The sequence below is a fragment of the Neomonachus schauinslandi genome, chromosome 12 (genome assembly GCF_002201575.2).
Source record: "Neomonachus schauinslandi chromosome 12, ASM220157v2, whole genome shotgun sequence".
Classification (NCBI taxonomy): Eukaryota; Metazoa; Chordata; class Mammalia; order Carnivora; family Phocidae; genus Neomonachus; species Neomonachus schauinslandi.
In genome coordinates, this window is record NC_058414.1 from 70,963,810 (window position 1) to 70,991,690 (window position 27,881).

At 34.8% G+C, this 27,881-nt stretch overlaps 1 protein-coding gene across 13 annotated transcripts in view; it reads left to right on the forward strand.

The window, feature by feature from the left end:
• FOXP2 (forkhead box P2) overlaps positions 1 to 27,881 on the forward strand; it is a 251,079-nt gene that overhangs the window by 7,860 nt on the left and 215,338 nt on the right. For 3 of the 13 annotated variants that reach the window (XM_044920086.1, XM_044920085.1, XM_044920087.1), the window contains exon 2: positions 2,800 to 2,805. The exons of the other annotated variants lie outside the window; for them this stretch is intronic. In XM_044920086.1, coding sequence (XP_044776021.1) covers positions 2,800 to 2,805 — 6 coding nt within the window. The remainder of the gene's footprint in view (positions 1 to 2,799; positions 2,806 to 27,881) is intronic. 13 annotated transcript variants of the gene reach the window in all.

Here is a 27,881-nt window from a genome sequence, read left to right on the forward strand (position 1 = left end):
GAAGCAAGGAGATAAATAACTGAGATTAATGAGAAATCTTCAGTTTTGTTCTGGGTTTATAATTATATGATAATATACAATATTATATAATAATGTTATAAATGATATATAATAATTATATGTGCTTGACCCCCCCTAAATTCAGATTGGTTATTTGACTCTCATTTTTAATAGTCCACTCAATTTTACTGTATTTCTGACCCCACCCCTTTTAATATATGGGTGGGAGGCTTAAGGGCAGAAATTTGGTTGAGACAACATGTGAGTACTTAATAGTAAATTTAGCATTCTTAAAGCAAAATAAAAATATGAAGAAACAAGGAGTAGATATGTAAATGCTACTATTTTTTTTAAAAGATTTTATTTATTTATTTGAGAGAGAGAGAATGAGAGAGAGCATGAGAGGGAGGAGGGTCAGAGGGAGAAGCAGACTCCCTGCCGAGCAGGGAGCCCGATGCGGGACTCGATCCCAGGACTCCAGGATCATGGCCTGAGCCGAAGGCAGTTGCTTAACCAACTGAGCCACCCAGGCGCCCCGTAAATGCTACTATTGAAAGAACTAATACTCACCCCTTTAGTACCTTGCTTTAAATACTATGTGAAATATATGTGAATATATTATAAATAATACAAAAATACATTAAAATTAAATATATGTGCACTAGTCTAATTTGAAACTGTAAAATGAATGCTTAAAATGACAGTTTACAACAGCAGTTCCAAAACACACTCCCTGGTGTTGAGGGCATGACATACTTTACATTTAACTAGCAATTGCAATGAAGAGCGTCCTGTGGGGCTCTATCAAGTTTCCCATTTATTTCAATGGAAAATACATATTACTGGCTTTTTTCATCGTATGTGGATACCCTGTCACAAAAACATCTTTACTGTAAATTTTTTAAATGTGCACATTCTCCTTTACACATTTATGTGGTTGATGATAAGCAATAGCAAAGGTAAATTATTGTTCAAAATCATTATATGTGTCTTTGAATATAATAACTGAAGTGGTATTTTTTTAGTATTATTTTCAACTCACACAAAAACATAAGTAATGTGAGGTAATTGCTTTTGTGTACTATATTAGAAAAATGAACAATGTAGTTGCAAGATACCATGTGAAAAGATTCATGATAAATTTAAATGATGATTACCATTAGAAAAAAAGGTTGTAATGTGGCTTTCTACTTTTTCAAAAATATGTTTCCCATTTATTAAAATGGGTGCTAATACAGATAATAATAGAAAAGATTAATTCTACATAAAATTTTACCTGCACGTTGCACCTGCAGTAAGTTAGTACTTCCAAATCATTCTATGTGGTTCTACCACTAAATATATTTATTCCTAATTTGCATTGTTTGTGTGGAGGCATATAGAGATGAGGGTAGTAAAAGCAATTATGGTAAAAATCTGACCAGGTATAGTTTTATTATGTCATTTTCTTTTTCTTATAGTTGAGCAGTCTGTTTTGTTAAGGAAAAAAATTAGGAATTAGGATGAAGAAAACAGCTTCTGGGTAAAAAGCCATTTATAATTGGTACTGCCAAATTTTAATGCCTTCTACAAATATATATTTGTTGTCGCACAGATTTTGTAAAAATCTCCTGGAATGTTTTTTTTTTTTTTTCTGGTGTATGTGCTCAGTCCTTAGAAATTAATTGTAATATTATTACATGTTGAAGAAAAAGCGTTCTGCCTCTTGAAATTTCACAAGGCCCATAGACAATTCCCTACTTATTCTCACTACAGCATCCAAAAACATCCCGCCTCATGTGCAAAACTCCTCTATAAGTGAATAAACACTCTCCTAATGTCCTTGCAACAGAAGTTGCCTTAACTTGAATTGTGAATACAGAATTTGGAAATCTGTATCTATTAATTCACTAGGTGAGACAACTATGCGCTAGTCACTTTTCACTAATTGAAAAAAAAGTTGAAAATATTTCCCCAGCTTTCAGTGTAGAAGATAGTCATGCTGTGACAGAGGGAGATGTGCTGTGAGGGCTCAGAGAAGAGGGAGTGATTCAGCCAGCCTCGCTTGTCAGGGAAGATTTTAGGAAGGAAGTTTTAATTGGGTCACAGAGATAAAAGGGCAGAGATCAATGGGCAGAGAAAGGGGAGAAGGAATTCTAGGTAGAAGGAAAAGGGTACACAAAGACAGGAAGGTGTAAAAGAGGCACAGAATATTGGGGACCACTCAGTATTTTGATGCACCGCATGCAAAGACCCACTTGGGAGATTAACTGGAGTTGAGATTGGAGTGGTAGAAAGGCAAGATCTAGATTCTGGAGGATCCTGTTTGTTATGCCGAGAATTTTGGCTTTTATTCTTGGGTGCTGGACAGCCATGGAAGATTTTTTTTCAGTTGAAAACCTGAAACATCATGGCAGATTTGTATCTTAGAAAGACAACTTCATCAAAGTGTGGACTAAATAGAGGCAGGGCAGAAAAAGAATAGGAATCAAATTTAAGACATAGAGTCAATAATACTTGGATTGGGTTTGGACTGTGAAGCACTGGGAAGAATTAAAAAGCAAGGTGGGGTTTTGAAAAGTGATTAAGAGAATCAAACTACTTGAGTTCAATACTGGTTAATAGCTACGTGGTCTTAGGCTAATCACTTAACCCAAGGTTCATTTTCTTTATGAGTCAAAAGTAAAAATAACTATTGGGATTATTTCAGAAGTTAAGAAAATAATGCTTATAACATGTTTAGCACATTTATTAGTTTATTAAACAAATACTGAGTACCTACTCTGTATTACGTACTTTACTAGCCGATAAAATATTGAGCAAAAAGTGATATGGTTCTTGCCTTCATGCAACTTACTATCTAGTGAGGGATATAAACACCCATCAAATAATGACATACATAAATGTGAATTTGGAAATGTGACAAGCACTTCAAAGGAGATATGAATGTTACCTTGAGAGCATATAACAGAGGTAGTGATGATGGTAAGGTAGTCAAGGAAGACTTTAGGATTTGAATGATGAGTAGAAGTTAATCAGATAAAAATAGGAGTGGAGAGGGCATTTCTGTACTCTGTCAAATAATAAACATGTACCTAAAGAGTAGCCAGTAATTAGAAAATACAGATGCATTATTTTGATTACCTTTAGCTTTCCTTTTATTTCCTATACTTTTGTAGCAGGAATTGATATATTAGTAGGGTGGCTTCTCCAATTGGTCCCTACATTGAGGCTAATTAATTGGAAGGACACTGGTTTTATGAAAACATGCTCATTTTTAACTTACATTGCAATCCTGTGCAGTCAGTCTCCAATTATTGACCTTTTTTATTCAACATTTATCCCCTATGTAATATTCACTATTTGTGGACTGATGGTATCTTATTATGGTTGCTTTTCAACTGAAGGTGGCTGTTCTCAATGAAGATGTGCTGTGAGGGTAAAATATACACTGGATTTAGAAGACCTAGTAACAAAAGAGAGAATGTAAAATATCCCAGGGGCGCCTCGGTGGGTGGCTCAGTCGTTAAACCCTGATACATGCTACATTGTTATTAGAAGTGGTTTCTGTATGATTTGAGTGTCTCTTCATTTTCATCCAAGTTTCTTAAATCTTTTGTTATTATGAGATGCAGAATATGGCACTAAAATATATCTTTCTAGCTTTTAAGAATATTTGTACTCTTTGAGCAGTAAGTGTTCCCCAATACCTAACCAGCTGTGGAGGAGGTGACTTAGATAATCATCACATTTTTTAAAATATCTTATTATTATTATGGGATCATTACTTCTCCTTTGTTAGGAAATCACACCTGCAACAACTAATTGCAGTTCTTCCACAAGACCTTCCAAATGGGCATCTTGTCTAATACAAGGATAAGAACAGACCCTATTTCACAGGACTATTGAAAGGATTAAGGGAATTTTAATAGATTAGAAGAGCATCACATACATGGTAAGTGCTCAATAAAAATTAGCTGTAAGAATTATTACCAGGTAATAAAAGTCCCCTTCCTTATATAGTCTATACAAAGTCAAATGTGCAAGTACCCTAATCAAACTGCCTAAAGGGAGAGAAAGAAGACCCTTAACATCTCACTCCCATGTCTCTATAGACCTATAGACCAAATGCCAGGGTCTGTTCTGGTTTGCTATTTTGTAGATAACTCTAGATCTGCTCAGTCCAATTCAGGAGCCACTAACCAGCCATGGGTAGTTATTGAACAACTGAAAGTGGCTGTTCTCAATGAAGATGTGCTGTGAGGGTAAAATACACACTGGATTTAGAAGACCTAGTAATAGAAGAGAGAATGTAAAATATCCCAGGGGCGCCTTGGTGGCTCAGTCGTTAAACACCTGCCTTCAGCTCAGGTCATGATCTCGGGGTCCTGGGATTGAGCCCTGCGTCGGGCTCCCTGCTCAGCAAGAAGCCTGCTGCTTCTTCTCCCACTCCCCCTGCTTGTGTTTCCTCTCCTGCTATGTCTCTCTTTGTCAAATAAATAAATAAAATCTTAAAAAAAATATATCCCATTAATAATTTGTATACTGATGCCATGCTAAAATGATAATATTATGGAATATATTGTGTTAAATAACATATATTATTAAAATCTATTTCACATGTTTATTTTTACCTTTCTTAATGTGGCTACTACAGCATTTAGAATTACACAAGTGGTTTATTGTATGTCTTTTGCCCATCACTAGTCTACAAGCCCCAGAATTAAGTTTGGTGCATTGTAGCTTCATTTGGCCTAGAATTAATTCTCTTAATCTAGTTATTTTGGGCTCTACTAGAAATCTTATGTACAACCCTAACCAAGTCTCTGAAATGACCCAAAATAGAAGGTGTTTTGTTGATTCTTCTGTGTGTCTCCTATAAAGCAAAAGGATGGCCTCTTGAAAAGTACTGACACACACACCAGCCATCAGGTGCTAGTGCTGTCTTAGTAATAGGGTCTACTATGTTAGAAAGTGTCATGAGTTTTTAAACTGTGTTGTCCACGTATTGCTTAATTCTAAGAGAGGAGAAAACCTGTACACTTAAAGTCACATTATCCTCTGGATGAGCTAGAATGGAAATATTTCATTTGTGAAATAAAAATATATTCATTACTACAGTTAACTTTGAAACAAAGAGAAATAAAAAGTGAAAATATGAACATTTTGCTGGTCCAGATATCCACTATGTAGAATTTTTTTCCACTCATATCATTTAAATCATTTCAAAGAGAAAGTTGCAACTAAAGAGTAATTTGAATTTAAACATTGAACACACAAAACACAGTCTTAAAGACACATCTTTAATAAAAAAATGAATTTAGATATTGCAGTCCATAATTCTGGTCTGAAATGGCCTATATAAAATATAATACTTAACCGACAAACCAACATCCTTTGCAGCTACCCATTTACTACCAGAGTATCAGAGTAACAAGTACAGCTTGACTTCAGAACACAAAAGCAGATGTTTAAGTGACTTAGGAGATATTGTTTGATTTCTCTTTTTAAGGTGAAAATAGCTGAAGAAATATAAGATGTAGATAGTGTAATTTTTTCAGTGAAATTAATACTTAAAAAAGACAATACCATTTTATAAATTAATTTAGCCTTTTATTTGTGGGTGTGGTCATATAAATTGGGGGTCTATTCTCTAGTAATAAATTTTTCTGATATTAATTTTTTCCAGTATGACCTTGGAAAAGTCTATTTATTTCTCCGAATCTCAGTTTTTTCACATGCAAAATGGATAGATTGGATTGGAAAATCCACCCACCTTTGAAATTCTAAAATTTCATGATTCTACTATGTTGGATATACCACTGTAAAAGTATTTTAGACTTACTATGTGACCTAAGGCGTGTTATATAACCTCCCTGAGCCTCAGTTTTCTCATCTGTAAAGCAGCTAAAGCTTTATATATTTTGAGAATTGGAGCTGAATATGAATGATCTTCAAATTCAGAGGCATCTAGTTGATTTATCATTAATTCCACTTATTTAATAATTATTGTTTCTAATGACATGATCATAGTATTCAAATTTAGAGTGTGATATTATGGCAACCATAAGCACCATTTTGTTCCTGTCTAGATTATCTCAAAAATATTATTTTCTGATACTAGCTTTTCAGTTTGTCTTTGGTTAGAAATGTCTAGTAAAGATTGTTTTCCTAATACATAGATCCTCTCACCTCCAAAATTACCAACATACTTATAAACCTGTCTTCAAGTAGTTATAATAAGGGAAACCCATATTCATGTCTTTTAAAAGTTTATAGTTTAATACATTAATCTAATATAATATTATGGACAGTTCTGTGAGGAGGGTTGCATTTATTAAAATCCCCATTTTATAGATGATGGTATTGAGACTCAGAGATTAAAGCCCCCTGTCCAAAATCCGACAGCTAGTAAGATTCAAACTCGGTCTTTCCAACCCTAAATTCTATATCCTTTCCAAGACAGTACATTCCCCTCATTATGAGTGCATAGATAATATTCCTATTTACTTAAATAATTAAAACACTTATTTATAATGAACTCCATCACTGTGGTTGAGACATATCCCTCTTTTGGGGAACACTATAGTACATGAGTAAAGACTTTAGATTTCATTTCCATGTAGTCAGCCATTTCACCTCTTTGTATTGTTTACCTCATGTTATAGAAATTACATGTTCTGTAGTCCTTATTATATTATTATTATTAAGTGATTTCAGGGTTTTAAAGTTACTGGCATAGCGTTTGATATTTTATATGATGAGGGCTATTCAGAGATCAGAAAATGGCCCTTTTCAATAAATCTATTTTAAAAGTCTTTATAGAACTATCTAAATTATTATATTTACTCTAATTTGGTTTTATTTTATATGGCTTGAAATAAGTGATCTACTAGTGATATTTTGAAATATTTAATATAGAAATCTTTACTTACAATATTTGTTTAGTGAGTTTGCATTCATCATTCATGGCTATTCTATAGAGACTAAGCTTTGATTGCCTACTATCCACCAATACTACCTACGTTAACAAATAACAGTAATGATTCCAATCCTAATTTATCAAAAGTTTTCATTAATAGAAGTGCTTAAGAGCTTCAGCTACCTGAAATTCCCCAAATTGAAGTGTAAAAACATTAAAATTTATCAAGCTTATTAAATGATATTCCCATTACAAAGTTATTATTTCAAGACACAGTCTGGTATGGAATAAAACTAAAGAAAGTGATCATGATATCTGTCTAATTCATGTCAAACAACCCTAAGAAATGTTTTAGAAGCAGCAGGAATAAAGTAGTCGTAGAAATTTTAAGTAACAGCTCTTTATAAAGGAGAATTAAAATGAGAAGCAGGAAACAATGGAAGGAGGAAAAAAGAAAGATGGAAGAGATGAAGAAATTTTTATTGTGATCTATAACAGTCTCAGAAATTCTTAGAAGATTGGACCTTTGATACTGAAATATGTCAAGGCAAGAAACAGGAGCTTAGGTAGATTATTCCTCAAAAATAAAACACATATTTTTATTACCCCAACTCCAACCAATGTCTTGGGTTTTATTCATATGTATATAAGCAGTAAAACTAGTCATTGTGATAGTTACAGTAATGATTAAAGAAAGAACTGATCTAGTTCTTGATCACTTTTTTTTTTTTTTGTAAGTGAATCCAGTATTAAGGACTAACATGATTTGTAAAAAGACATTTAACTGTAGCTCAACCATTACTGTAATTTCGCATTAGGTTTTTTGTCCTTTATTTGTAAATAAAATTATTCTTAAAATCCAAAAAAAAAAGAAAGAAAGAACTGAGATATGCACTCCTTGCATCTTAGCTAAAGAATCACGAATAATTTTAAATAAATAATCACAGTTCTAAAGGAAATGGCTGTCATCAGTTGAATCTTTATGATCATACATGCATCTCCTTTGAATATATTCTATCCAAATAAACAAAGTGGTTCTTTAAAATTTGTGATAACAGAATATATAAATAAAAATTACAAGTCACTAATAAGACAGATAACCCAATTTAAAAATGAGTAAAATACTGTAAAAACATCTTACCAAAGAAAATATATGAGTAGGCAATAAGCACATGAAAAGGTGCTCAACATCATTAGTCATTAGGAAATGTAAATTATGGTTATATCAGATACTACTTTACACTCACTACATACTCACTAGAATAGCTGTAATAAAAAAAGACAGATAATAATAAGAATTGGCAAGAATAAGGAGAAACAAGAACTTTGGAAAATAGCTTGGCAGGTTTTTTTTTTAATTTATGTATTTATTTTAGAGAGAGAGAGCGACTGAGCAGGGTGACTGGCAGAGGACGAGAATCTCAAGTAGACTCCCCATTGAGTGGGGAGCCTGAAGCGGTCTTGATCCCACAACCCATGAGATCATGAGATCATGAACTGAGCTGAAACCAAGTGTTGGACACTTAGCTGACCTAGCCACCTAGATGCCCTCAGTTTGACAGTTTCCTAAAAAGTTAAACAAGGTTTACTGCACGACCCAGAAATTCCACTCCTAGGTATTTACCCAAGAGGAATGAAAATATATGTACATACAAAACATTCATGTAGATATCTATAGCAGCATTATCTATAATAGCCAAAAAGTGGAATCAACTCAAATATCTATCAACTGGTAAATGGATAAATACTACATAACCGGAATACTATTCAGCAATAAAAAGGAATGAAGTACTGACATATGTTGTAATATAGATGGACCTCAAAATTATTTTGCTTGTGAAATGAAGTGAAAATAGCCAGATATGTTATGATTCCATTTATATGAAATACCTAGAAAAGGCAAATTGAGGTACACAGAAAATAGATTAGTGCTTGTGTGGGGCCAGAGGTAGGAAAGAGCTGTGACCTGCAAATGGGTAAGAGTAATTCTTTAGAGTAATGGAAATGTTCTAAAATTGGATTATGGTAGTGGTTACACAACTCTAAATATCCTAAAAACACTGAATTGTACACTCAAAATGGGTGCATTTTATGGTATGTAAATTATACATGAATACAACATTTTTTTAAAAGAGGCCAAAAAAATGGTAACAACATTCCATAGTACTTTTTTTTTTCTTTCGTATTATTGGGACTGAAGATGGACTTGGCACTTGCAGTACATGCGGCTAGTAACATTTCATGAGTATGTCAAAGCAGAGTGATACTTTGGGAAACTCCAATCCCAAGTGTAAAGAATTCCAAGTAAGAACATTGGAAGAGCAAAGAACCGCCCTGATGCTCATCCTTTGGGTTCATCCCATGGTTCATACCAAAATTCCTACTATAGGTCAGACACTGAAAGTTATGTCATGTGACCAGTACACATGCTGTCCAATGTCCTGAAACTTTTCAAAAAATGATTTCACATGTATTTTATGTGTAAACACTCAGTAGACAAAATAGGCATGGTCTCAACAATATTTGAAATAATTCTCAAAGATCTATAATAATAATAGTAAAGAATAAAATTAATGTTTTATGTCTTCTAACATACATTTTTTACCCATGTTTTATATCTCCAGCTAAAATGTAACATATTTGAGGCCAGCACTCAAGCATATATCATTTACCTTTATATCCTTTTTTTTTCTTTTTAAAGATTTTATTTATTTGAGAGAGAATGAGATAGAGAGAGAGCATGAGAGGGGGGAGGGTCAGAGGGAGAAGCAGACTCCCTGCTGAGCAGGGAGCCCCATGTGGGACTCGATCCCAGGACCCTGGGATCATGACCTGAGCCGAAGGCAGTCACTCAACCAACTGAGCCACCCAGGCGCCCCTACCTTTATATCCTTAAAAGAACCTAGTGTCACTATAAATGCAAGTGGTCTGTGGTCACCCTATTAGAGTAGATGCTGAATGATGATTCTTGAGTAAATGTGGGAAGCTCTTATATGCCTGACTCTGACTCTCCATTCAACATCCATCTTTGAAAATCTAACCAAGAAACAGGCAAAGACTGAGCATTTAATTTGTTCATGGATTAGGAGCTGGCAAAACATGGACTGATATCTGATATTGCTTTATCAAGTTGAGCCTCTCAGTTCTTGAAATCACCACACCTTTTAGTCCTTGGTTATAAAGGCTCACACTTAGTATTCTGCTAAACTCCTCTTAGTCATGTTAATAATTTCTCCTCCTTAAGATTGACCATACTCTTTTTTTTCTCACTGGTATAGCTTTGTTCATTGGCATATGAATTATTTTCTAAAACAATTACTGTGTTTTAATGCAATATTGCAGGTTCTGACTTCTCCTGGATGCATCAAATTATACTTAAATTAACTGCATGTCCAATTTTTGGATTGAGAACAAGTACTCAAAAATATATTTATAACTAGTAAATATATAATATTTAAGATTGATGACTTTATCTGTGTATTTCAAATTCTCTGCAACTATTACTTTGATAATCAGGAAAATAGACACTTATAATCAATGTAGTCTATCTGGTTAACATACTGCATGATAACAGTTAATATTTTAAAAATTTTACAGAACAAAGAATGGGAAAACTATGTTAATAATGCTTATCTCAGGATAACCAAGCTAGGGGTGATTTTTTTTCTTCTACATTTTTGAATTTCTACAATTACCATGTATTCTTTATTTTAGAGAAAATTACACATAATTTAAAAGAAGAAAATAGTATATTCCTCTGGAAGCTCAATTAGCACATGGAAAACAAATTTCCATTTTTTGAAGCCAGTGGCTTTTTTTTTCTATTCAGCTATTTCAATTAATATAAAAGCTCTTTTAACACTCTCAAAACTGTGAGAATTGCTAAAATTTATACCTCATACATTTCTATAGCAATGAAAATCCCACCAACGGCATCTTTGGGTATCAAATATTATTTAGCTGACACTGCTGTACTTTGGATTATCTGTATACTTGTTATCTAAGGCAAGCCTTTGGCATTTCTTAGAACTATTTGAAGAACTGAAGAAGCTTATTAAGAAAATGAGTTTGTGCTTTTTTAATCTTTGTAAATAACAAGAGATTTGCTGTAGGCATCAAGCCTTAAAAGTGTTATGGTGACCCTTTTCTAAACAAGACATAAATTGGCCTTCAACAGTATGTAACTTAGGATCAATTCCAACTTCACAATTCGTTTCCTTTTATGTCTGTTTTCAGTGTGTTGTGTTTCTAATTGAGAGTCCAAATTTTTATTATACTTAAAATCAAAGAATGTAGACCAAAAAGCTAAGCTGTTCCAAAGCCAAACTATGCTTTATGTCTTATTTTGTGGGTTATCAACTAATTTTCAACTATGTAAATGATCTCCGAGAATAACAGAAAAATTACAGATTATGTAGATTTAGATGAAGTATAAAAATAATAAGCCCTATTTAATCATGTAAATTTTGTTAATAAAACAATATTCAATTTCCAATTTAAGCTGTACATTCTTATATAAGATACACAGAATTTATAAGGGTTTATATTACCTAGTTAATGTTTACATATGTATTGTATCTATGCATTAGCAATTTTCAAAAAGTTGAAGTAATTACCTCCAGAAAACACACCCTATTTAGGTCAATAATACTGCATAAGGATATTAAGAAGTTTCTTCATTCTACTCTTTTAACTACTAATCCCACTCAGTTGTAGAGAATGTATGAAAATGCAATAGCCAATTGGTATTGTGATTAGAAATTTATATTTCATACTGACCCATAATGTATTCTGAATTAAGTATCGATATATAATACAATGAATTGAACTACACTTTTGGTCTTTTCTAAGTTAAAAAGAATTAAACCATAAGTTTAATCTTTCTCAGAGCACTTTCAGCTTCATTTTAGAATGTGTAGATTTGAATCATAAATATTTTTATTCCCAAGTTTCTTCAGATGATGTCAAAGAGTTTTATAGACATTGATAATTTAATTACAGTTCTAAAAGTCCCTGCAAAACAGGATTCGAAATGTTGTTATATCATTAGGTTCTTTAGTAAGATTCACATTTGCCTGTGAGTTACTTTTTATAATTATACTACATAATTAAATATGCTGTATATCTTTATATCATTTATTCATTCGACATTTATTATCTAGTAAGTTTATGACACTGTTAAGGTGATTATGTATAGACAGCAAATAAAACAGCAAAAGTATTTCCACTCTTGGAGCTCATAGTCTATTAATATTAAACATATGAAAATGAGTCTTTTGTTAAAATAAAATAATGCGACAGGTACATAATAAAACTGTTAGACTATAATTGAAAGAAAAAACCAACTAAGTTCTATATAGCCACTTTTCATACCCTCTTTAAATAACCCAAGGTTAAGATAGTTCTCTTTACAATCTACTTCTAATTCGGGGATTTACAATCTACTTGCCAATAAGCAAGTAAATAAATCCAAGGTAAAATAAAAGTTAACAACAGTGTTCTGACCTAATTATATCATATTCCCTGCAATATTTTTGATTCATCTCCATTTAGATATCTTTCAGCCTGTCAAACTCAACACATTCCATATGGAAATATCATCCTTTCTCTCAAATGACTTCTCTTCCATTGATCCCTATCTTTGAAAATGGCACTTTAAGCCACTCCACTAATGAAGAAAGAAATCTACGAGTCTTGTCTCCTCACTCTGCCTCATTCTCCAAATGCAATCTATTGCCAATCATTTTCAACTCTGCTTCCCAAATAGCTTTTGATTTTGTCTGTTTCCCATTGCCCCAGTCGCCATCCCCTTATCTACCACCTTCTCTTACCTCATGATATCACCACCCTTTACTATCTGGTTTTCCCTGTGGCCAGATGATAGTTTTGAAATCCAAATTCGACCATGTCATTTTCCTTTTAATCTGGATGCTTCCCTTTGAATCTTCAAATAAAGTCCCCGTGACCAAGCCCCTCCTGATCTACCTCTATCTCCATCCTCATTTATCATGTGTCTTGCCCTGGGCTCTCACTGCTCCAGCCACACTGAACCTCTTTCTGCAATCCCAGCTGAGTTTTTTCTTGTCTCCTTCATATTGTCTAACAAGCTGTTCTCTACCTGGATCACATGTACACCACACTAAAATTTCCCTCCTATTTCCCAGCCCCCTAAACCTTTACCTTTAACAAGTGGAATTCCTATTTATCTTTCAAATTTGAGATTTAAAGTCATTTCCGGGAGGTTATCCACCTTTCCCCCCCCAACATACAGACCCATCTTGAGTAGAGATAACATTCAGGACATGTGACTGTTTGTTTCACAGCCATTTACCCTGGTAAGGACCATTTCTCTGAATCCTGTTACAGGGTTTTGCACATGGTAGATGCACAGTAAACTTTGTTGCATGCAAATGAATGAATGTGTCTGAGAGCTAGAATGAAACTTTTCAGAATGATTTCCAGCAGATGAAAAAAAATTTTTAAGTAGATTAATCTCCATGAAGTGTCCCATAAGAATGTATTTAATCCGTTCACTGTTACTTTAGATTGAGTATTAAATAAATTTTAAATATCCAAGCTCATTGCAATGGTCACGTATGTATGTTGTGAATTTGGAAGGGGAAAATGCCTTCAGAACCCATTATTGGTAATATTATGATTTGTATTTTAGTTGTAAATGTTGTGGAGTGGTATAGTAGCTGAGAAAAGCAGTCTCTGGCAAATGGAATGGTTGAGAGTGTAAAGAAAATCAAAACCTGACTTTTAAAAATAACTACCGATATTAATAAAAGCCAAATGGATTTCTTGCAAATCTGGTAAATAAAGGTGGGTTTTGAAGCTTAGGCTTTATATCTCTTTTGATTCATGAGCTAATTTTCAAAGCCGAGTTATAAGCTTTAGTTTATATTGTACCTGAGGCGCAGGCAGACTCATACAATAGCCGCACTTCAAGTGTCACTATAATACAGTAAATGTAATAAAATTACATTTAAATAACGTAAAAAATCTAATTTAAACAGGGGAAAATGAAATTTAAGGTTGAAGTTAATGCCTTTTCTGGCTCCCGATGTTGTCCTTTCCTGCTGGACCCGGAGTGGTACTGCTAGCCTTTTCATGTTACTATTTGGGAGCACAGCACAGCTCTAGAGAAATATGTAAGTATTCAGCCACTCTCCTCTCTAGATAAGACATGGTCATCTGACAAGCAGCTTTAAACCAAGGTGACATACGTCATTTGTGAGGATAAACTTGGCGTTTGATTGCCACCAGCCTGTATGTTGCTGCCTTTTCCTCATAGTTGCGATTTTATTTCTCGAGGAGAGTTACATTTTGTAGCACACTGACTGGACTGTTCAACTTCTTTGAGAAGCAGAGCAGGATAAAATTCTGTAAGTTGAGGAGAAATGACTGCAATGGAACATTTTTTGATGGCTATTTATTTTGAAATTAGAAAACGACCATGAAAAATTTTGATAGCAAATAGCAAGTTTAGCGGACTCAGTGAGCATTTTAATGAAAGTATTTTGCTTTCTTTTAACCTTTCAGGCCAATTTCCTTATCTCTGAATGGAAATAATAGTAGTATTGTCCTCAGGATTGGTTTGCAAACCAGATGGGTTATTGTACGTAAAGGAGGTAGAACCGTGTCTGACACATGTTAAAAACTATATTTGTGTGTGTTACCTATTATTATCATATTTACGTTATTTAAAAATATAGCTAGGGAACTTAGACAAGTTAAAGTTTCCTTAAATAGAAAAGGATCTAAAAATATCAAGGTTAAGGATGGTTTAAACTTGTCTAAGTGCTGCTTTGTAATAAACTAAAATGTATTGAACATTGCATTTTGTAATAAACTAAAATGTATTGAACATTGCATTTATTTATTTTTTTAACTTTTTTTTAAGATTTTATTTATTTATTTGAGAGAGAGAATGAGAGAGAGAGAGAAAGAGAGAGAGCACATGAGAGGGTGGAGGGTCAGAGGGAGAAGCAGATTCCCTGCCGAGCAGGGAGCCCAATGCGGAACTCGATCCCGGGACTCCAGGATCATGACCTGAACTGAAGGCAGTCGCTCAACCAACTGAGCCACCCAGGCGCCCTGCATTTATTTATTTTAAAATTGAAACTCCGAACAACTCTTTATTTCTATAAATGTAAACTTTTCCTTTGTCATTACATTGAAATATAATTAAGAAGCACTGTAAAACACAGATGTACCTGACTCCTTTTTTTTTCCTCCTCCCAAACCACAGTTCCTAATAAGAACATTTTTTCCTTCCAAACTGATGTGTTTTGGTGCTGCAAGTGCTAAAAGTATGTATCTGATGTGTGGATGGGTTATTCTGTGAACCTGAACTGTGGGTTGTGAAAACAGATTTCTCTTCAGCCCTCATTTATCACCACTTCTCATCATTTTGCACAGAACTTTGCATACACACCAGACTTCTCTGATTTACAGTTTCGGTCTCCACTCTGCCGGTGATACAAGTAATTCACTTTAGCTCCCGAAGTTTAATTACTTATAATCTCAACCCAAATGCCTCTATCTGTATTCAGTATTGCTGTATTCCTTTCAAACTGCTATATACATCTACCTGTATTCCATTGTCTGATGTCAGTAAGTTTGGTAAGCCAAAATAATTAACTTTTCATGTTGCCAAAAAAAATCTTTACCTTACAAATAAATCCACATTAATGTCCTTATTTTCTATTAAGGAAGTCCCCTTGTTTATTAAAAATACAATTCATTTTATAACCACACAGATGTACAACATCCAGGTAGGTGTTTACATAAACAAATTGCAAATTGACATGAAATTAAATATGTCTGTTTTGCCTGATTCCAGAGATGTTAGATTTTTAGGTAATTGCGGATGTTTAGATTTGCATTAAATTATTCATTTGCAAATATCAATAAGCTTTGTAAGCAAACATTAGCTTTGAAACCCATCCATTAGGTTGATATGACTACTGCAGGTTTTTGATACACTTCGATGACCTCTCTGAGTGCTCAGTTTTCTTTAAAACATTAAAGTGGACTTGGCTTACTTAGGGAAGCCATGAGATACCTGATGTGGAGGATTTGTTCCTTAGACACACAAAAAAACTGCAGTTGTGTTGGAGATAGGATACGAAAGTGATGAACTTAAGCAGGTCTACTACTTTAGTATTAAATATGTTCTGGCTTTTAAAACAAGTAAGAGCAGGTCAAAATTAAAATACAGATCTTGTCAAGCAGAGAAAGACAATTATCATATGGTTTCACTCATATGTGGAACATAAGCAATAGCACAGATGACTACAGGGGAAGGGAGGGAAAACTGAATGGGAAGAAATCAGAGAGGGAGACAAACCATGAGAGACTATGGACTCCGGGAACCAAACCGAGGGTTACAGAAGGGAGGGGGCGGGGGAGGGGGTAACCAGGTGATGTGTATTAAGGAGGGCACTTGTGGTGATGAGCACTGGGTGTTATACACAACAAATGAATCATTGAAGACTACATCAAAAACTAATGATGTACTATATGCTGGCTAACTGAACATAATAAAAAAAATACCAGAAAAAATAAAAAAATAAAATACAGATCTTGAGAGAGAGGGGGATAAAATTTGTCCTATTTCTGTTCAAGCAACATTGCAGTATGCTTCAGAAATTTGTTATTAATCTCTGAAAATGACAGGTGTCAGGGGTCTTTTATGATGCAATTCAGAAAAGTTTTGGTCAAGAGGTCATATTGCTGCTGTGTGTTAGTCAGTGGCCCTGTCTCCTGTGGAACTTGCCTTGTTTGAAGTGTTTCCAAGGCAAGATATTTTCTGTGATGCACATCAGTTAAGTAATGTGTTTGGGAATAGTTTTACATGTAATTAAAAAGCTAGGAAAATCTTTTATAATTAAAAATAAAAACTGTTGTTGGGGCGCCTGGGTGGCTCAGTCATTAAGCATCTGCCTTTGGCTCAGGTCATGATCCCAGGGTCCTGGGATCAAGCCCCGCTTTGGGCTCCCTGCGTGGCGGGAAGCCTGCTTCTCCCTCTCCCACTCCCCCTGCTTGTGTTCCTTCTCTCACTGTGTCTCTCTCTGTCAAATAAATAAATAAAATCTTTAAAAAAAATAAAAATAAAATAAAAACTGTTGCTCCTTTTGAACACAATGAAACCCCTCAAAGTACATGGGGGATACACAGTTTAACAAAGAACATGTACTCAGGACTCATTAAATAATAAAAATGTATATTTATGACTTTTTGAAACTTTTGTTATTAATGTCTTGGTTCATTTAAAATACAAGGTTAGGTATTCACTTTTAAAAAAATAAGTATCATTTTAATATAAAGTTGTTTTTATTATTTAATTAATTTTTAAATTTTAATTCCAGTGTAGTTAATATACAGTGTTGTATTTCAGGTGTACAATATATTTCAGGTGTACAATAGAGTGATTCAGCAATTTTATACATCACTCAGTGCTCATCATGATAAGTGTATTCTTACTCCCTTCACCTATTTAACTCATCTCTCCACCGACCTCCTCTCTGGTAACCATCAGATTATTCTCTATAGTTAAGAATCTGTTTCTTGGCTTGTCAATCTCTCTCTTTTTTTCCTTTTTCATTTGCTTTGTTTCTTAAATTCCACATATGAGTGAAATCAAATGGTATTTGTCTTTCTCGGATTGATTTATTTCATTTAGCAGAATACACTCTAGTTCCATCCATGTCATTGCAAATAGCAAGATTTCATTCTTTTTTTTATGGCTGAATAGTATATATATATATATATATATATATAATATACCACATCTTCTTTATCCATTCATCTATCAGTGGACACTTGGGCTGCTTCCATAATTTGGTTATTTTAAATAATGCTGCAATAAACAGAAGGGTGCAAATATCCTTTCAAATCAGTGTTTTTGTATTTTTTGGATAAATACCCAGTAGTGGGATTACAGATCGTAGGGTAGTTCTATTTTTAATTTTTTGAGGAACCTCCATATTGTTTTCCACAGTGACTTCACCAGTTTGCGTTCCCACCATCAGTGCAAGAGGGCTTCTTCTTTCTCCGCATCCTCACCAACACTTTGTTTCCTGTATCATTGATTTTAGCCATTCTGCAGGTGTGAGGTGATACCTCATTATAGTTTTGATTTGCATTTCCCTGATGATGAGTGATTTTGACTATCTTTTCATTTGTCTGTTGGCCATCTGGATGTCTTCTTTGGAAAAATGTCTGTTCATATCTTCTGCCCATTTTTAATTGGATTACTTGTTTTTGGAGTGTTGAGTTTTATAAGTTCTTTATATATTTTGGATACTATCCCTTTATTGGAACTGTCATTTGCAAATATCTTCTCTCATTCAGTAGGTTGTCTTTTAGTTTTGTTGATTGTTTTCTTTGCTGTTCAGAAGCTTTTTATTTTGATATAGTCCCAATAGTTTATTTTTGCATTTATTTCCCTTACCTCAGGAAACGTATCTAAAAAATTGTTGCTATAGCCAATGTCAGAGCAATTACTGCCTGGACTCTCTTTTAGGATTTTTATGGCTTCAGGTTTCACATTTAGGTCTTTAATACATTTTGAGTTTATTTATTTTATTTTTTTTAAGATTTTATTTATTTACTTGACGGGGTGTGGGGGAGAGAGCAAGCACGAGGGAAGGGAGAGGGAGAAGCAGGCTCCCGGCTGATCAGGGAGCCCAACGCAGGGTTCCATCCCAGGACCCTGAGATCAGGACCTGAGCCGAAGGCAGACGCTTAACCGACTGAACCATCCAGGTGCCCCTTGAGTTTATTTTTGTGTGGGGGGTAAGAAAGTGGTCCATTTTCATTCTTCTGCCTATGGCTGTCCAGTTTTCCCAACACTGTTTTTTAAAGAGACTTTCTCCCATTGGATATTTTTGCCTCCTTTGTGGAAGATTAACTGGCCATATAATCTGGGGCTTGTTTCTGGGCTCTATTCTATTGATTTATGTGTTTGTTTTGTGCCAGTACCATACAGTTTCGATTACTACAGCTTTGTAATATAACTTGAAATCTGGATACCTCCACCTTTGTTTTTCTTTTTCAAGATTGTTTTGGCTATTCAGAGTCTTTTGTGGTTCTATACAAACTTTAGGATTATTTGTTCTAGTTCTGTGAAACATGCTGTTGGTATTTTAATAGGGATTGCATCAGATCTGTAGATTGCTTTGAATATATGGATATTTTAACAATATCTTGTCTTCCAACCCATGAGCATGGAATATCTGTCCATTTGTTTGTGTCTTCTTCAATTTCTTTCATCAGTGTTTTATAGTTATTTTTTAAATGAAAAAAGTTCACTCCTAAAGCACAATATTATATTTTTAGGTGCTTTAAAATGTTATCTACTGAAAGATCTTAAGGTTTGTCTATAGCCATCAGCTAATGGATTTATTTTTTTACATGTAACTAAAATTTGAGATTAAATAAAAATAGAAAATATTAATAACCACAAATTACCCATTTTCCCAGCAGAACCCAGGAGGCACTTTAATGTTTGCTCTATCAAGAGATACTGTGCTGTCAGGGAAATAACAAACTTTTGAATGGACTGTCTTGACACATTGTATATTTTCATGAAACTGCAGACCTAGGAATGTAGCGAGATGGCAATTATATTGCCTTTGATGTGGACAGATTTATATTTGAATTTCACCTTCACTAATTATCAGCTGTTGGCCTTTGTCTAGTGACTTAATCTCTCTGATCTTCAAATGATCGTGCCATCTATTCCATGTGGATGGGGGAAATTAAACAAATATAAAATGCCCAGTACTTTCTGCAATATACACCCATTACATTGGTTGTACCTTGTTCTTACTCTTATCACCAAGAGAAGAAGTTCCTCTTTCTCATTTGTCCTTCACACATTCATTTGTTCATTCATTCATTCATTCATTCATTCATTGTATTCAGCCATGGCATGTAGGACTTAAAACAGATACAGTGGTTGTTTTCTTTCAGCTTATAACCCAGCAAAGGGTTATAAGTTATAAGAGAAGTGCATCATGTACCTAGCACAATACTTGGCTTATAATAGCTGCTTAATACATAAAGAGAAATGGTAGGTAATTACAAGTTGCAATAAATGCTCTAAAGAAAAAATAATAAAGTGTTACAAGAAAGGAATGCAGAGGGCATCTATTTTAAATTGGGAAAATGACATTTAAGCTACGAGTGAAAGATGAGTATGAGCTAGCCAAAAGCAAAATGGAAGCATGAAAGGTATGTTCGGGGGGCAAGCAAGAGTTCAGTTGGATATAAAATATCTGTACAAAATCCAGTGACAACATTAGATGGTTTATTATATAAGTCTTATGATTAGAAGACAGTCATTATCTGAACTAATGCTACATCTTTTCTCTAGGAAAACAAACTCCTGCTTTGTTAAATTCTTAACCTTAATTTTGGCTATATATTTGCCATTGATTTATAGTGTTATAGCTAGGTCATGCATGATTTTTTAAATGAAGAACAATACATTATATTGTAATTATTAACATTCAACCCCCATATTTCTCTTCTATAAACTAAAATCTGAATTCCCTAAGCCTTTTTTTTTTCTTTCGCTTTCTAACCCCATAGCAACTTCACTCATCTCTGGTTTCTAGATAGTCTAAATTTTAAATTTTTTTCAGTGATCCTTTATCCAAATAAAGTTCTAAGGCAACTATTGTGCCCTGTAAAGGTCTAACTATTACAAATCATAGTAGATGGGACACTTTTTAGTATTGATATTTGGTATTCTCTCCATATATACAATAATCATAGGTGAATTTTTAATGCCATATTGTCATCTTTACATACAGATCAGATCGTTTTTGTTTCTTTCTGGCCATTAGACTTGGTGATATATTTCTTGTTTTCTATTTTTCCTCAAGTGTGTATTGACAGTATCTAAATTGAACTTCTGCTTTCAGATGCTACTCTATAAAACTCTTCAGATTAACAACAAGCACTGATTGAACCAGTGGCACACTGTATTAGCCACATGTCACTTTTTTAAAATATCCTATTAGCAAGACAATCAAATGAAATTTAATAAAAGGGCTTACCCACATCTGGGCATATTGTTTTTTCTGACTCCAGGATATTTGTAAATACCACTTCTCTGTCACAAGAGAAAGTTATACCAATGTACTTTATAAAAGACATGAGTATAGCTCATGTTACTTTACTAGAGATTTGAAAATTGATTGATTAGCATGATCTGTTCCAGTGACTTCTGGAGAAATGTTAAGCTTACTTTCAAATCTGTAGCAGTGTCTCTCTAAGGTGATCAGTTAAATTTTCTTTCTAGTGTTTCACAGTGAAGGCATTTTACCTCTCTCAAATTTCTGAAAGGTGTAGTAGTTGAAGGCAAAGGGGTGTATCAAGATATTTAAGTACTCAATGACATATGTCATCTTGCTGATCTGAATATGAAGAGCTTTTAAAAGTAATTCTTAATAAATTCCTTTGGCATTTTTGTTTGGTTTCTACTTCTTCATCACAGATAGTAGGCATGTTAGTTGTCTGATAACTTTTTTGTGGTGTGTTAAAAGCCTTGACCTTCTTTGCAAATCTAAGTGACTTACGTTCACTGCCTTCTCTTATAATAGTTCTTGGGCTGATTAAATTGTTTAATAAACAGATTGCTTTAAAAATACTTTCCCATTTATTAAAAATAAATATTGAGCTTCTATGGTCTTCAGAACTCTCTGAAATGATTCCAGAAGAAGAAAACTAAGTCCAAATGTACTTGGAGAATTTGAAGTCCGGCCAAGCGAAAGTACACATCAGGGATGTTAACTATGACCAATACAAAAGAAACTGCAACTTTGAGTATGAAAAGGTGTTAGAGGTATCTCTTCCAAGTTCTTGTAAATTTCATATAAATTAAGACATTTCCATTTTGTCAGGAGCTGGTAAGTGACAGAGCTGGGAGAGCACCAGGAACCTTCACTTTAGAAACGATTCAGTCATTCACTGAGTAGTTAAGTTCCATTTAAGTCCTCAGATTATTTTGTTTACTATCAGTACTCTGTGGATATTATGTCATTTTCAGTGACAGCTTATAAGAGCTCCTGGCACAGAATATATGTTTTTCCTTGTAGGTGTTTAGGAAATAGATGTTTTTCCTCCATAATTCCTTTCTCCTCCATCATATGGCCATCTCCTCTTCAAAAGCAAAATGATATAAAACAGAGTTTCTTCATACATTCCTTCAGCAAACTTTGAGAACCTTTTGGGTGCAAGCCCTCTGTCAGATGCCAGGGATTTAAATTTGAGTAATGAAGCTCCTTTCCATTGCTGTTTTTTTGCTGGACCTTTCCTGGTGCACTGGTACCTGGTGAGTAACTTGCCCCTTGCTTTCCTTGACAGCATTTGTCCCTGATTCTCATTCTGCCTCTCTGGACTATTTTTCATCTCTTTGTGGGAATCTCTTCACTTTTTGGCCTTTTACATTAATGTTTTTGTAATCCTACTTCCTCCTGCTATTCTTCTCATTCCATGATGTATCTCTGGGTCATCTCATCATTATAACTCTTACTTTACTCTGACCTTCCCCTGAGTTTCAGATGTATATATCCAGTGTCTAATAAACATTTCATTAAGATATTCCCTAGGAATTTTTAAGCTGCATAAGCCCCACACTGAGTTTATTAAAGTCTCATCCTAGCCCCAAGCTGTTTTTCTCTTTCTAGATTTTATAGCTCAATTTATGGAACAGCATCCAATCAGCAAATGAAGTCAACGCTTGGTCATCCTTCCACTTCACTTTCTCTAATTACCAGTCAGAAACACTGTCTTCCTCCTAACCATGTTGAGAACCATTTGCCATCAACGGCACTGCACAAGGACACGGGAGTGTAAGTGCCTAAGGGAGTGTGAATGTGATTTATTAATGAGTTTCAGGCACTGTTGGTAAAGTGTCTTGTACATAAAAAAATCAGTACATTTTGACAGTTTTCCAATAGAGAAAAGTAAAGTATCTCATGAAGGAAGCCCCTTTTGGATGCTGGACAAGGTACCATGTGGGCAAGCTCTGTTACCCTCCTCTTCACACCCCCACAACTTACCATAGATGTAGTTAAAGTACATCTCTTGACCAGCACTCACCCTCAGAGTTCACTGTGTCCTTGTCCTCACTTGTGCTATCAAACCCCTCTCCTTACTCACAAGTCATTTTTCATACAGCTTCAGGGTAATTTATGTAAAATAAACATGATCCTACAACTCTTTCTCTTAAAAACTTCTTAATAGTTTCCCATTGTTGAGTGATAAATCCAGGCTTGTTTTCATCACATTAGACTCTCCATATTGGCTTGGCTCTCCAGCCCCACCGTGCTACTTTGAATTTTATTTTCTGCAAATCCTGGAAATGCATTTTGTTGCATCCTCCATGCTATCTTGTGCTCTGCACATGGTCTGCTGTGTGCCTAAAATGCCCACCTACCTAATCCCTCCTCGTCCTTCAATCCATCAGGATCCAGATTATCTTCCTCTCAAAGGCCCTATCCTCACTCTCATCCCCACCCCAAAACTTAGGCCATTTCCTCCAATAATATATTGAATGTGTCTCTATCATTTTACTCTCTGGAACTCTTTCAGAGAGTTCTTAGGTAAAAGACAACTAGGTGGGATGATGCTAGATTACAAAGAGGTTTAAAGGGTGTGCTAGGAAGCCATGAGAGTAATAAAATCTGCAGCTTTTCAAACATTAACCCTAAGTACTATGAAACAATGAGAAAGCCATGGGTGCTATGATTAGGCTGACTTTTGTTGAAAACTTAATTCTGGACACTTACCAGCTTTTTATCTTGGGTATTTTACCACAAAACTTTTAAATTTTAGTTTTCTTATCTTTCAAGTTGGTGGGGATAGTATTTACCCCTAAGAATTGTTGTGAGGTTAAAAAAAGAAAGTGTAAAAAGTGAGTGGCTTGGGCCTACCACATTGAAGATTTTCAATAAACATTTAAAAACTTATCTATTTAAATATTCTACCTCTAAGAATTTTGATAAGGTATGATCTTCCATATCATTGCTATTTACTTTAAGAAAGTTAACATGTGGCATTAAATACTTTAAAAGCATAACTTAGATGTGGATTAACATCATTTAAAAAAAAGGAATATTCGGGGTGCATGGGTGGCTCAGTCATTAAGCGCCTGCCTTCGGCTCAGGTCATGATCCCAGCGTCCTGGGATCGAGCCCCACATCGGGCTCCCTGCTCTGCAGGGGGTCTGCTTCTCCCTCTCCCACTCCCCCTGCTTGTGTTCCCACTTTCACTGTGTCTCTCTCTGTCAAATAAATAAATAAAATCTTTTAAAAAAATAAATAAAAAAAGGAATATTCATTTCTCCAAAATTTAACCACAGTATTCCTTTAAAGGTAAAGTTTTCTACTTTTTAAAATTTATTAATTAATTTATAGAAATTTTTGTATAAGATGTTTACATAAAATATGTCCATAAAGTTTTATGAATCTATAATTTTTAAATTTAAATATCTAGATTAAGACCCCATATAATCTTCATACTCTATATGCAAAAAGAACTCTACAAGTATGTACTTTTCAAAAAAGTAAATGATTTATCCTTCTGATTAAAACAAAGGGATAAGCTCCTTTAATGAATACCATGCCTCTTCTCAATTTCTCTCTCTCGCATCAGGTCTTTCTTACAAAAGAAAGCTTCATTTACATAGAAAAATCACATGTGGGGGAAAAAATGTGCTACTCATATTCCTAAATAATATATGTGGTTTTAAAATCTGAACTCTTACCCTGTTTCATATAGCATTAGATCAAATTATATTAAAAATACCTTCCCATTTAATATTATTACAATAACAATTTCACAAGGCAAGTGAATTCTGTTCTCTATTTCCAAATATATTGAGGAACAAAAATTAAGCTTTCTAGTATAAGGAAAGTAATAATGACAGTATTAAAAGGCATTTAAATCAAAGGAAAATAAATGTAAAACAAAACTTAAAGGTCATCTTTCCAACTTCAGCTGAATGGCAAAACAATCTAAACTAAAATGCCTGAATATATAGTTAGCCTTGTTCATCTGTGACATGCAGCTTAAGTAATTTGATACCAAAAAGGGAACGTGTTGTTAATGATGCAGTAATGAAATAAGCATGGTTTTATATATAAAAATTAGAATTGATATAGGTAACCTTACTACTTGTATTTCAGTATTCTTTTTTTAACTACCATTGTAAGAATTTGCATAATCTTGAGTATGTCCACAGGACTATGTTACTCATGCAAATATCATCTGACATGAGTTTCTAGGCAGTGAGGGAAAATCTTAGACCCATCCCTTGTCTAATTTTTTTCAACAGGAGTTAAATAATTTAAAAAGCCAAATACTGTAGTAGTATTTTGGCCACATTTCAAAGCATGTCCAATTGGTTACAGTTGCTTGACTATGATTCTTTATCTTGATTTTTGCACTTACTTTCATGTTCAGAAAATTTCTGGTATTTTTCTAAATTGTTTCACTCTTCCAAAGGTTCAAATACACTAACTATTTGAGTTATCTATTGCTTTGTAACGAATCACACTAAACTTAGCGGCTGGAAGCCATAATAATGTATTTCTCATGATTCTGTAGGTTAGGGAAGGGAGGAGTGGGAGATGTTGGCTAAGTGGAACCTCTACCTGGTAAAGGCTGGGGTCACCCATGCAGCTGGCTGGCCTCATCTGGTGGTGGGGCTAGGCTTCAACTTCCAAGAAAGCTTCAACCGCATACATGACTTCTCGATGCTCCTCTGTGGCATCTGTCTCCCCCAGTGTATCTCCTCCTCACTGTTCCCCATGTAGCCAGAATTTCCACTGAGCATGACAACTGGCTATCCAGAGCAAAGGCAAAAGTAGCCACTCCTCTTCAGAAAAAGAAGGAAATATGCATTTCCCAGAACTAGCGGCCTTTCCACCACTTTCTATTGGCCAAGGCAAGTCATGAGGCTAGTGTGGTCCAAAAGGACGGAGAATAGACTCCACCTCCTGATGGAAGAGCGGCCAGCATGTGCAGGAAGAGGAGGAACTATTTGGGGGCCGTCTCTGGCAACTAGCTGCATCCTTTGTGTATTAAAATAAAAACCCCTCATTTTGGCCAGGTACTCCTCATATTGCAAGTAAAAAAAAAAAATGAAAGAAAGGTTAAAATGGCAAATAATTATAGAGTCAAGAGCAGAAGGCTTTTTTTTTTTTTTTTTTTACATCTGGTGCAGACATTTTTCCTTTGAGTTTTACTTAATTCACATTATTCCCAACATTTTAATATTATTTTGGATTTCTGAATAAGCAGTTTTCAAATCTTTGCCCAACCATACAACTTAATTATTAAAAAAACAAACACCACCAGCTAGAAGCCCCTATTTCTACAATTGCAAGCAGTCATTCATGTCTTTAAGATGATTTTGCCACTGATATCTAAGTGCGTGTGTGTTTGGTTTTTGTTGTTGTTTGCCACATTTTAACAGTTAAGCAATGAGGGTCACATTTATTTATTCATTAAATACTGATTGAGCTCCTGCTATGTGCCAAGTATTGTATCAGGCCCTAGACATCCAAATAAGAATAAGGAAGAGTCATGGCTCTTGAGGAACTTGTAAGATTATTTATCTTAAGTAAGTGAGTTAGATTTGTCTAGTCAGATTTATCTACCGTAAATCTCCATAAGCCATTACTTAAAGACTTGATGTTTTGTGGAGCTTATAAAATAATTTAAAATATGAATTGCCTAGGAGTTAGCCTAACTGGACTGTAATTCCCAAGCTTCTGTGTTTTAAAGTAAATGCATATTCCTTTTTTTTTTTTCCTGTCATCTCATACGATACAAATATATTATCTGACACTAGTGAAACCGGGGTATCTAGTTAGTACATTGTGTAGAGGAAGAATTTGGACAGGGACGCATGTCATTGGGTCTTAGCTTTGCATAGACTAATGATGTAATCTTGAAAAAAATCACAGAATCTTTTTTGGCCTCGGTGCTTTTTATTTTTTTAAGTGAGAAGTTTGGACCAGATGATTTTCATTTGCTATGAAAAACACCAGTTATCTACATTAATTGTTAAGCATTATTTCCTTCTTTCTTGTTCTCCTTCTGGAGTTCTCTCATAAATGAAAAGAAAGCAGATGATTTGTACATATGAAATAGCTTCTGTGGTAGTCAAAAACTGTGTCAGAGGATAAGAAAATGGCTTTATTATAGGTCTGGAATCTTGATGGGCGGAACGTGGGGGAGGGTGAAAGGTGGGAATTACTTCTTACCCTGGAGATTTTTTTTTTTTTAAGATTTTATTTATTTGCAAGAGAGAGAATGAGAGACAGAGAGCATGAGAGGGAGGAGGGTCAGAGGGAGAAGCAGACTCCCTGCCGAGCAGGGAGCCCGATGTGGGACTCCAGGACCTGAGCCGAAGGTAGTCGCTTAACCAACTGAGCCACCCAGGCGCCCTTACCCTGGAGATTTTTTTTTTTTAAAGATTTTATTTATTTATTTGACAGAGAGAGAGAGATAGCGAGAGCAGGAACACAAGCAGGGGAAGTGGGAGAGGGAGAAGCAGGCTTCCCGCGGAGCAGGGAGCCCGATGAGGGGCTCTATCCCAGGATCCCGGGATCATGACCTGAGCCGAAGGCAGACACTTAACGACTGAGCCACCCAGCCGCCCTACCCTGGAGATTTTGATTTGTGTTCCTCTACCCCAGCCCTCACCACCCCACCTTCCTTGAGTCTATCTTAATAAGCTGCAGTAAGTTATGGGAATTCAAGTTGTGTTGGATGTAGGGAGAGGGGGAAAAAAAGCTAGAAAACAAAAAATTCTCCTCTAGTGCTTTATTTTTATTAATGGTCTGTTAACCTGGCCACCATTGCATTAGTTCCCTACAAATGCTGAAGTATAATCACACCTGTCCTTGAGTTTTAAAGGTGTTCCTTGACGACTTCATCAGCCTGAATG